The 12,840-nt window shown below is 34.7% G+C and overlaps 1 protein-coding gene across 1 annotated transcript in view; it reads left to right on the plus strand.

The window, feature by feature from the left end:
* The first annotated feature begins 2,457 nt into the window (after nucleotides 1-2,457).
* The window catches only part of LOC107190522 (cubilin-like), a 242,546-nt gene continuing 232,163 nt past the window's right edge, over nucleotides 2,458-12,840 (plus strand). Inside the window, exon 1 of the mRNA XM_015579331.1 lies at nucleotides 2,458-2,524. Within this exon, the coding sequence (XP_015434817.1) occupies nucleotides 2,458-2,524 (67 nt within the window). The remainder of the gene's footprint in view (nucleotides 2,525-12,840) is intronic.

A 12,840-nucleotide genomic window follows, 5' to 3' on the forward strand; every position in this document is an offset into this window, starting at 1 on the left:
CATGGTTTTCGATTACCCCCGCCAAGGTTATGCTAGTGTACAAAAATAGTCTTTTTACTAGGGCTTCCGGAAAGTACTGTCGTTCTTTCGTAATAAACTTTACTGCAAATTTTGAAATATACAGAAAGATATTAATCATTAAAATATTCCCCATGGTTTTCGATTACCCTCGCCAAGGTTATGCTAGTGTACAAAAATAGTCTTTTTATTAGGGCTACCGGAAAGTAATGTCGTTGTTTCGTAATAAACTTTACTGCAAATTTTGAAATATACAGAAAGGTATTAATCATTAAAATAGTCCCCATGGTTTTCAATTACCCCCGCCAAGGTTATGCTAGTGTACAAAAATAGTCTTCTTACTAGGGCTACCGGAAAGTAATGTCGTTCTTTCGTGATAAACTTTACTGCAAATTTTGAATTATACAGAAAGATATTAATCATTAAAATAGTCCCCATGGTTTTCAATTACCCCCGCCAAGGTTATGCTAGTGTACAAAAATAGTCTTCTTACTAGGGCTACCGGAAAGTAATGTCGTTCTTTCGTGATAAACTTTACTGCAAATTTTGAATTATACAGAAAGATATTAATCATTAAAATAGTCCCCATGGTTTTCAATTACCCCCGCCAAGGTTATGCTAGTGTACAAAAATAGTCTTCTTACTAGGGCTACCGGAAAGTAATGTCGTTCTTTCGTGATAAACTTTACTGCAAATTTTGAATTATACAGAAAGATATTAATCATTAAAATAGTCCCCATGGTTTTCAATTACCCCCGCCAAGGTTATGCTAGTGTACAAAAATAGTCTTCTTACTAGGGCTACCGGAAAGTAATGTCGTTGTTTCGTAATAAACTTTACTGCAAATTTTGAAATATACAGAAAGATATTAATCATTAAAATAGTCCCCATGGTTTTCGATTACCCCCGCCTACGTTATGTTAGTGTACAAAAACCTTCAACTAAGCTCAGATGAAGGTAGTTTACAAAGCTACGCTAAGTCCGCACTAGCGGTTAAAGGGACGGACAGATCACCATCAGTCTGAATTTAGGGTATGTGTCCCAATTACGGATCCTGTTCCAATTATGGAGCGTCTGTATTAAAATCATCGTTAAAAAACAATACATGTATAAATAAATATAAACAAAATTTTTAATTAAATGTAATCATTAACAAATAACATTCAAAGTAAAAAACGACAATTTTAACATGTTATAATGTTATAAGTATTTTTTAAAATATATTCATTACGCTTTCGGTGATCTCGTAGAATTTCCTGTCCAGAACATTAAGAAATGTTTACTGAACTATTTCTTATAAATCTATTATAAACGGCATCTTCACCGTATGAAATGCATATTTTATCCTAAAAAAGTTTAATCTAATTACAAAAAATAAATTCTGCACCTACAAACGTTTTCAGTGTTCCTTTTAAGTAAATTCTATAATACCGCGAGATTTTCAATCTTGTCTTCCCGATAACCTCATTTTCGTTAAACTAAAAGTAAATTATAGTAAATATTACATCAATTAAATTTATTACAATATTACGCGTTTTTTTGGTATTAAATGATTTATCAGAATTCAGCAATATTTGGTTAATCAAATAAAAAGTTTTATAGACACTATAATATAAAAATCACATAAGTAAGAAACAAGTCGGAACTAAAGTTAATTTTATATAGTACTCAAACAACTTTTACAGGTAAACAAACAAAAGAAATCAGTATTTCCAAACCGTGCGAATACGTCTCTTTTTGGAGAAAGAGAACTGAGTACTGACTAAAGAATTCATTCCTTCGAGAAAGCTTTCATTTATTTTAGAACCTACGTTAATTATACATTTTTTACTTCACTCGGCGAGTATACATATGTATAAGTCCCTAATGTCATAGACTCTTTCTTTTAACACACTGTACATAATTGTGAAATCGTGCACACTTCACGTGAATTTACAAACTCCATGAAGTTGAAAATTCCTGGAAAAAGATTTCACAATTCGAACTACTTGTAAGAACATTTTCGTACCCTAAATTGATACATTGCGAGCTTCAAGAATAGTTGAGTGCCATCAAGTACTTCTCCAGTACTTAAATTTCATGAGCACTAATTAAACCGAATTATACGAACCTTAAATACCATATTTATTAATATTCCCGAGTGTAATATATATTAACGTCGATCGTATCACTACTCATGCCACGTGCACGTTACTCACGGGCACAATTGCTCGTTCCTGAATTCTGGATACCCGAGGTCGGCTTCTTCGCTCCGACCCGCGGATCTTCTATCTAATTAGCGCTCCCACGATTTCGTTGCGTTTCGTGGGAGCCCTCGATCCCGACCCGTTTTATACAGGATTTTAATCAGTGTATAATTATATTAGAAGACGGTCGGCGCCGCGGAATGGTAATTAAACGGGACACGCTTGTGAAAAATACCTGCGGTTTTTGTTTCAGATGCAGAGAGCGGTGCTACTGCTCTGTTGGCTGCCGCTCCTCAACCACTGCCACGCCGTACATCCAGGTAATGGGAAGAAAGTTTTGCCTAATTTCACGCTCGATCGATTTCCCTGCGATTTGTACACCGCTTTTACTATACTGCTAGTCAGGTGTAAAAGGCACTAAAAAATTTTTCAAGTCCATTATCTTCAATGTATTTCTCGTACATGAAAACATTGTGATTTGTAACATTATTAGTAAAAACGACGATTTGGTTAATGAAACTCATTTTGGTAACTTTAATGTATGAATAAATACCGTATTTGTAATTTTTGGTCTCGTCAGGTTTATAAGACACTCACGTTTTTTTCGGTCTTATTTGACACTAATGGGACTGTATGTGGTAACAGACATGTGTGTAAGGTATCATGCTCATCGGCACATCCCTAGGTCAGGTCTTGGTTCTGCGCATTATTATGTATTATAAAAATAATCAACGATTGCTCTGCATCAGTAGAAACAGTAAGTGGTGGACTGACAAATTAATCAGCCATGCTCGGTAGTACAGGTGAATGACGACGAGTTTACATATCCAATTTTCTTGATAACGAAGCTACTTATATATAGTAATAGCTTGTCGGAAGGTTTTATTGTACGTTTTCAATTTGTTTTTGCATGTAGAATCACTTCTTATGTGTTTGAGCTTTCCTTTTGTGTACTTAGTATAATATTAAGTGATTGTGTAATAATAGAAGATATAAAATTATATTTATCAATAGTGTATGATCGATACATTGCAATACATGTGGCTTATAGTACAATTACTGTCCACCTTTTTACTTGAAGTTGTCTAGTTATTTGTATTATTTTATTTTTTGGTATTGCTGGTGTATAGCTAACGTAATGATTAAAAAAGCATAGTTTACTAATAAAAATATTCCACTAAAATTAGTCATAAGTTCACACTAAAACTGCGTATGATAATTACACTGTAGATTTTATGCATTTGTAGCAGATACGCCTGAGTAAACACAATAAAATGGAAAGTTCAAGTTTAACACGTACTTTATTTGAATCCGCAGCAAACAAATCATTGGGATTAGAAAATTCTATTTGTTCCTGTTTTTACAATCTATGGTTATTTTTAAAAAAATATGAATATGCATAAATATCTACAGCCTAATAACAGTACTTACTGCAACATTAATTTGCAGTGTACCAGATCATCCCATAAGTAACACATTTTCAAACTTAATTTAGTACCAAAAATTTATACTGACTGTCACTATTGAACACCAGTATCATATATTGCCTATCCTTGTCTGTCACAATGACCATCAAAACATTGAGTTCATTCTTCAAATGATTTCTACCAGTGTCCCCATAAAAAATAAACCAGAAAGAAAATTATTTATGGAACGACACGTCCCGATCCGGTGTTATTTGTCTTTATTGTTGCTCCTTTCCAGTACCGTATATTCCCCCTGGTCGCCCGACATTTCCCACAATTCTAAATCATCGATCGAATATCAACAACGTCATAACACAAGCGACAGAAATTTTTCAAATTTGTGGGACAACACCGCGCGTTATTAAGCGTACACGTTCACATTCTGTAGATAATTACCTGCCGTAAAGTCTCGCGAGTTGCTTTGGTCGTCGCGTCGAACATAAGTTGCATCCACGCGGCACATCAAGACTTAACTTATAGCCGGAAGTTGGCTGTTCGAATGCGTTCGTATCCAGGCAACACGTCCGGCAAAAACACAGTGGCTCGATCACTACGAACGAGTACCCAAATAGTGTAACCAATATGTGTAGAAGAGAATGAAATAAAATGAAGGAAAAATTGAAATAGAACGTTTTTGACTCACTCTCATAAGAAAATTAACTAAAATGACTCCCAAATAGGACGAACATCCACCAAGCACCATAAATTGTGGTGCAGATTCTTTAGATACGCGTTGAAAAATGATCGGGCGAACGCGTCAACTATGCGTGCAGCAGTGCCTTCTTTTACGTTTACACGTGATTGCTGGCGCTCTGTTGACGTTGCGAGAGATTGACAAATGGTTGGATGGCGTTATTCGCCAGGGTAATGCGTGGTGTTCGTCGAAAAGAGTAAAACAGTTGTTAAAATGGGAATTATGGGGCGAAGACTATTTTATCTTGATTAAAAATACATGTAAAATGCATACTTTGTTTAATTATGCAGAGTGATTCTGATAACTGGACTTGTAGGGCTTTGTTCCATGTCAGAATGGAAAAAATTGTTAGGAACCATGTTCTCTAGAAAATTAGTAATTTTACAGAATGTTAACTGTAAAATTGTGAGTACAATGTTAATAAATATGGTAGTCAGAGGAATGGTGAACGTTGAAAGTGTGATCTTAAAATCTTTTTATAATTAAAAGGAGTCAAGGAACTTGTTTATGTAAAACAATAAGGTTTAAAGAATCTACGAAAAAATTGTGTTATAAGAAGCTAATGATCATTAGACCACCTACATTTTTCCTTTACGATTTTTTTATATCTTCATCTAGAGCAACGTTATGACCCAGTCAGTATAATAGAGCCACCCTTCGGGGAAATGATTCTACAGAGATTTAATGAAACTACCATGATAACATTGAACAAACATGGTGAGTTTGTTAGTTGATGGCACAATTTTGATTTAGTTGTTATATACATACATATACTTTTTTTTTCATTGATCATGAGTCCTTTGAGTGCCTTTTCTGGTCCATTTATTACAATAAAGAAAAATAAGTAGACAAAATATAAATGAAAGTATACCTATATGATATAAAATACACTTTAAGCTTTCCTAGTGTTTGTAGTCATGCAAACGAAATAAAGAGAAAATTGTTAGAAATTGGTTGAAATCTGCAAGTGGAAAAAGTAAGCAATGATCAGACAACGAGTTACAATGAATAGTACACACCTTGGAATAGATTTTCTACTTTTCAATTGTAAAAAACTGGTTAAAAGAACAACTAGACATTCCTTACTATGCGCATGGTTTATTTGTTTATTATATTTTATTTAATAAAAAAAATGCATATCCTAATCATGGAATATACGGTATTCAATAATTTATTTTATGAAATTTTACATTCACACTGCAATATTGAATATTTCTTAAATAGCATTCTATAAATGGTTAGAAATAAAAACTTTCAATCGTTATCGTAAGACACATGGTTTTAAATCTACAAATATGAAATGATAAATTTTCTTTTTAAAGAATTTCAAATTAGACTCTCAAAGCTATCATCAAATTGTAAACCACACCAAAATAAGGAAATTTAAATTATTCCCGAACTTCTCGGATTTAAACGAAAGTATATGGTCTCAAATGTGAAAATGTAAATGTTCCGTCGTAGACCGAAACGACGGTTATACAGTCAGACGATACCGTTACTTTTTATTATTTTATTCCTTTTTTTTTCAGTCAATTTATATATTTTGCAAGACCGACCCTTTGCAATTTTAATTTCGTTAACACAAAGAGAATAATAGACAAAAGAAGCGAACATTTGGTCTGCAGTCCGCCACATGCGCTCGGTAACCTGGGACCCATCCGCGCCGGGCCTTACCGGGGCGCGCTGACTCGCAGACAATATAATCATAAAACCCTACCGTTGAGAGACTCGAAAATTCGTCGCGGTCAACTCGCACCGCGACCACGTGCGCGATATTTTCCTGACGTCCGCTTCGCCCTGAAGGAGAGGTATTCCACCTCCGCGTCGCGTGAAAAACCCGAGAAATTTGCCTTCCCCTTCAGGGCATCACCAATAAGGAGGCGAGTTTTGGTCACGCCTTCATCAAACTTTGAGGAAGCGCGACGTCACACGAAACTCGAACAGACAGTCGAAAAGATACACACAGTCGAAAAGATACATTCAGTCGAAAACATTCAATAGAAAACACTCGTTCGCAAACACTCGTTCGCAAAAGATACTCGTTACGACTAGAGTCACACGGACTCAATTCATTCGCATTAACTCGCAATCGAACAATCATTCGACAACATTCGCATCACGATTCGCCAGCTCCAACGGTCGAGCAATTATTTGTTTTTCTCACTAAGAAATTGAAACAGTTGCCTAATATTAATTTGGCGGGCAACAGTTCGCAACCGGACGCGTACCACGACGGTCGAGCCTGGAATTTACAACTCCAGGCGGATTCGAAAGAGAAATCCACGCGGACGGACGCGACATAAAAGTTATATCGCGGTAGATGCTGCCAACCATATGCGAACGAAAATAATCCCTCGTCATTAGTATTTCGTATGCAATAAAGTGTTGTTTCGCGAATGATTTATAGTCTATAAAGCATGACAATAACCGTAAATGTCCTTCGAATCGTAAACTAGATAACCAAACGAAATTTTGCGCGTGAAGATAAAATTTACAGGTAGTAATAATTAATTAACGATCCCGGCATGAGTAATATAAAATTTTCATGTGTTGTGCATGGTAATTTAAATTGCTGAAGGTAGTAATTTACGTAGTGTGTATCATGGTACTTAATTATACTGTGTTGCGCCTCCAAGATATGCTTGACTGCTGTGGATAACGTTTAACATGATATACTTGCGACTGAGGGCGGTCATATCGAGAACAAATGCGTTGATTCTACAAAATCTGCAGATAATAAAAAATATCCTCGGTCGTGAGTAATGATAATTGAACGTTTATGCTCTCGGAAGTAGTTACAAATGAATAACATATGTTTAATTAATTGAGAATAATTAAACAAGTATTATTTTGTAATTACAATTGTATTTGGAATGTGACCTTGAGAATTGCTAAATATTTGCAAACAATTTTCCGAAATCTTCTATGTTTCTTCTGTCTTATGTTAGACAGTTCAGTAATTCAGCGGTTTTATATGTTTTAGTATTTTCTAAATAATTTAACGAATCATTTTAAATAAACATCTATACTAGCAAGTGATTGTTAAACTACCTGTTACATTATATTCTGTGGGTCTGACCGGAATTCTACCTAAATCTACTTGTTTGTCTAAACAATGTTCTGATTCTACTTGTTCGACTAGACACTGTCCTTATTCTACTTGTCGAATAGATACCTACTTTCTACTACTTGCCTGGAGGATAGTACACTTATCCCAACTATTGTATAATTCAACTGCAAATATTTATAAAAATTTTAATTCTTCTAAACAGTTGTTAAAACATAAAAATTTTATATTTAGTTGTTTTATTTTTTACGAATTTGAAGAGATTAAAAGTATTATAAAAACTTCAGTGAACATTAGTTAAGGTTTCTTCTAAGCTTCTAGTTTTCATAAGTTCTCAAATGGTACAATAGAAATGAAACGAAGAAGTTTTAAAGTTGTTTCATCTTTCAAACTCAAGTTACCAAAGAACACATGTCCCTACTTTTAGCTGATCTACACGCCAGCGAAGTTTCATCAGGAGCACCGAACACTTCGCGGAAGCTTGTAACTTCGAAATTTAGGATCATAAAGAATTTGACACGTAGAAAATTGTCGTGAACAGTACATTAAAATTCGAAAAACGAATCGATAATTTAGCCACTGATTATAATGTCTTTATGAACAAATTCTAATTTACGAAACGATAATGTATCATTACATGTCAAAATACATTCATCAAGCATGATTTTCAGTTCCTTGTTGTATTTTCTGTAAATAAAAGTATTTCGAAGTCACGTAAAATTCCGGATAAGAAGTCACGCATTACACTCGGTGTTGCCGTTAATGATATTCGTGAAATTATTCGTAAATAACTTGGCTATCCGCGTATCTTAATTAGCCCCGACATAATTGCTTTACGCAACCGTGCAGCAAACTCCATCTAAATTAACGTTATGCTAAATACTGTCCCGCGTAAACAGGGTGTGTCCACCCGTGACTATTTTTACAGTTTCATTCGCGATTTATCCGACTTCACCGGACGCGGTTGCAAAATTTAACGCGTTCTTGATAATCGTATACACGAATCGTTTCGCAACGCGTTCCAACAATGACCGACTGTAAATGGACACGCGCAAAAAATACAGGCTTTCATTGATCCTTAATAAAATAAAATAAATTAAAATATATTTCAATTTGTGTTCTTCTTAAATAAATAAATAAATACGCGGAAAAAATACATTTAAAGTTGTTTTCATTCAAAACAAATACTTAATTCGCCAAGAAACAGGAAAAAATAGGGAAAAAGTTCAGAATACACTCCCACTCTATCGCCCATAACTTCCTTATTTGTCCATGGATTTTGCTCAGGTTGGACTTGTGTTCTTTGCAAAGGTGCGTACCTTACATAAAAAATAAGAATCTGGACGTCACAGAATAATTTCTATGTTTTCCAGGCGATACAGTGAATTTTCGATTTCAATTTCGGTCCCAAAAAATGAAATTTTTCTTAAGTTTCGCTCGATTTCGCCGAAACTATTGGTCCGATTGGAAAACAATGTAGGACAGAATTGTGTGTAATTTAATTACCTTTAATTTAAGGGGTCATCGCGATCAAATCGGTGGACTGTAACACGAGATACGGCCAATAACATCGGGTCGTCTTTTTAAAAAATTACCAAAAAATTGATCGGGCGATATTTCAAAAATGTGTCCATGGAATTACGTCTCATGTCAATTTTTGAGTTTAGGCGACCACCTTTCATAAGAATTTCATAGTGGAGCCTGGATCACCAAATGACTGTAAATTAGTGTAATTGCACGTTAAATTACTCTACATTTGGTAATTATTTTCAAAACATTATGAAATTAATTTAAATATTATTAAATACTCCAAATATTACATTAAGTATATACAAAAGTAATTGTCATTACATTAAAGTTAGTGTTGTGATTTTATTTTATTTTAGTAACTAGACATGCAAGTTTTACCATAGTAATTGCAAATAATAGGTCTACCAATAAGTGCTTAGTTCATTGTGGCTACAGTAAGGGTGGAGTACAATTTGGTAAAAGTTACGTTAAGAATACTCTACTGAGTAACCCCAAAGAAGTTTTAGCCGACGCTCGTTTCTTATTAAAAAGTTATTAGTAAACAAGTTTATTATCGTATTTTAGTAGTATTAATAAGTAAAATGACCTGTCACTTGACATATGTTGTCAAAGTTACCCTTCGGAGTGACCTTTAGAAAGTTTCAGTTATCTAATGTTTATTAAAAAGTTGTTATGAGAATAACAGTTCTTTTTATTGAACTGTCTATAACCAACTCTGAAGCGTTATATCGATCCAAGTTGGTTAGAGACAGCTTAAGAAAACAAATAACAGCCTCTAACAAATTGTGAAGCATTATACCGATTAGAGTTGATCAGAGTTGATTAGAGTAATTGGAATAACTGGTATATGTTGCAATGTTTTTGCTAATAACATTTTACTGAAAAACGGATGACAGCTAAGTCTTCTCGAAGATTATTCAGAAGAGGGTCCTTAACAACATATATCAAGGTCAAGGTAACGAAAACTGCAACCCATAAACGTAACTTTTACCAAATATTATTGTCATAATTACCATAAATGTTTAAATATTTTTCGAGAAAACAGAATTTCATATAAAATAGTATATTACTTATTGGTACACCCAATTGTGGTTATGACAAAAGAAATCATTTGAAGTAACAGATGCTCCAGCAACTATTCTATATTAATAAAGATTCTCCCCGAGAAAACAACCACTATTGTTACATGCACTTGTAAAACAGAATTTTAACAAATCATATTAATAGTACCAAATAATTATCATTGCGAAATAGTTCAAAATTATTCATTTTTAGTAATATTTTCTACTTACAAACTTATGTCAACAACGTTACCTCTGTTCGAGGTCACGCAACAGTTCCTTGCCAGAAGTAGCGTATTCAAGTTTACGAAAGCAAATGCTACGAGGAATATCTTATTCAGTCGCTTTTAATTCCATTCTATCGTCCCAACAGCCCATTCCCGACCTTGACATTTCCCTCAATACGTCTCCTCTTTCAAAATTCAACCGCATTTCCGTTCCACCCGATTCACCTGTGTTTTCCAACCACCCACCGCTGTCCATTCAACGGGCGCCAGCGCGCGAATTTATTCCGATGTTAATGATTCGCCGCTAGTCGGTATGTAACGACAATTACGTTCAACAAAAATTACGATTTTAATTAAAAGTCATCCGGGCCCCGAAAGAGGCTCGAATTACAGACGGGGGTTTATATATATTTTACCGCGGATGTAATTAAATCGCGAGAGGTTCCGAAGACTATCCGTAAAATCCTAATTCGAACGCGCAGTCGCGCGACACCGCTCGTAATTTTTCCGTGCGTTCGCACGATGATAATCGCGGGACGGGGTGTTTTCGGGCGTTCAACCGCGATATACAGGGTGTCTCGTCGAACGGAATCCGTTGGAATATCTCACAAGGAACTGAAAGCATAAAAAATAATGTTCTTACAAAATTTGCTTGGTATGAAGAGGGTCACAATGTGTTAAGAATAATGTTATTTTTAGGTAAAGTAGTGAAGCAGATTCCAAGGTCAACTTAATTTTTTTTTAATGGGACGCTATATTTTTTTCATTCATGTTTCACGTGAGGTTATTTAGTGTAGCAGTAGGTTGTAAATTACTGTTATGTTAAGTAGTCAAAACGGAATAGTATTACGGTTACGTAGGTTTTGGTACCACACGATAGAATTAGCCACAATTTTATTCTAAATATTTACTAAAATTATTTATACCACATTCGGTCTCTCTTCATACCAAATAAATTTCTTAAGAACATTTTTCTCATATCTTCAGCTTTCTAGAAGATATTCCACTGGGTCCAGTTAAAACAGACACCCTGTATAGCAAACGGGGAAAAAACTAATAGCCCAGTGCGAGGTAAAGGACACGCCAGGTTCCATTACGCAGAGACTAGTCGCGGGCGTTATGCAAAAAGTGCGTCGCATTTAATTTGGTGAACCGTGCGGGACAAACGGTATTCATTGCTTCGGCCCAGCATCATTGAACCTGTTACCTTGCCACGCTCGTGTCACATATGCGGTTAACAGCGCGGAACAAATGGCATTCCACGGGCTCCCCGTTTTTTCTCCCCTCCAGCATCCAGCCTGTTGACCGTTTCCACCGCATTTTTCGGCTGCTTCGCGATGCACCATAAACGAATAGTAAAAATTGGGACACGAGTATGCTACTCGCGACGTCGCTGGACGGAGCTTCAATTTTCTGTTGCCTTTTTTTGTGTGGAAGAATTTGAAATTCTGTGATTAAGAATGATTTTAGTGAGTACGAGGAAAATATTTGGATTTTGGACGTGTGACACGATCAATACTGAAATGTACAGTTTTTCTGGTACTTTTTCCTGTCGCAGATGTTTCCGTTGATTGTGAACTTTGACGTAGGGTAAATGTCCCAATTACTGCCAGTGTTACTAATAGTGCTATTTTATGAATTTTCATAATAAAAAGGTAATGTATACAAAATTATGTACAAAAATTTTATTATTAAGATGGAACGCTGATTTACATGAAAACAAAGAAATACGTGTACTTGCACCTACTTGGTCTGTAAAAATTAATTTTGAAAAATCAATGTGCAATTTGAGCGTCAGAAACACGACCACGTAAGTAGGAAATGATGGCGACATCGTGTTAAAGAAAGAGCCGTAATTTTACTATACAACTGATACCTAATGTATAAAATAAATTGTTAAAGTATATAAAAACTACTTTCATTTTTGAACTAACAATTATAGGGATATTGGGCTTGCTCGCAGATTTTAATTAATTATTAATTAATTCTCCATGTTTAATGTATGAAACTATTTTTCTAAATGACAAATATGTTAAATAATATTATATTGCAAACTGAGACGATATTTAGATTAAATAATGCGTAAAATGATTAAATGAAGTTACGCTAGAGTCTTAAGGTGGCAGTAAATTGGACATCTACCTAATAGGTCAAGTAATTAAAGTAAAATGACAAACGTGAATTTAGTCATTGATTCTAATACGTAGGTAATACATGATTCGAAATTATTGTATCCCTTTTTTTTAGGCTATTTTGTATACTTATGGTGTAAGTCTGTAGTTACTTTTCCAGTGAGGACACTTAATCAATAAGCAATCTGGCTTAATTTACATGAAGCTTCAGATGTTAATCAGGCTGTGACAGGAACATTGGCAACTACCTTGTACGCTGTATCTCACTATTGGTACTCTATGTTGTATATTTCAGATATTTTTGCTTTAATAAACATTGCAATGTATGTTTTAGTCTTCCTTTCATCTGCCAATCAATTTTAAAACATTATTATTGAAATAAATGGAATGGAATAGTTATTCTCATTTGAGTGAAATATTAACATAGAAATGGATATTTTCATGTATTCATTCGACGAA

Source organism: Dufourea novaeangliae, unplaced genomic scaffold (genome assembly GCF_001272555.1).
Source record: "Dufourea novaeangliae isolate 0120121106 unplaced genomic scaffold, ASM127255v1 scaffold187, whole genome shotgun sequence".
Lineage (NCBI taxonomy): Eukaryota > Metazoa > Arthropoda > Insecta > Hymenoptera > Halictidae > Dufourea > Dufourea novaeangliae.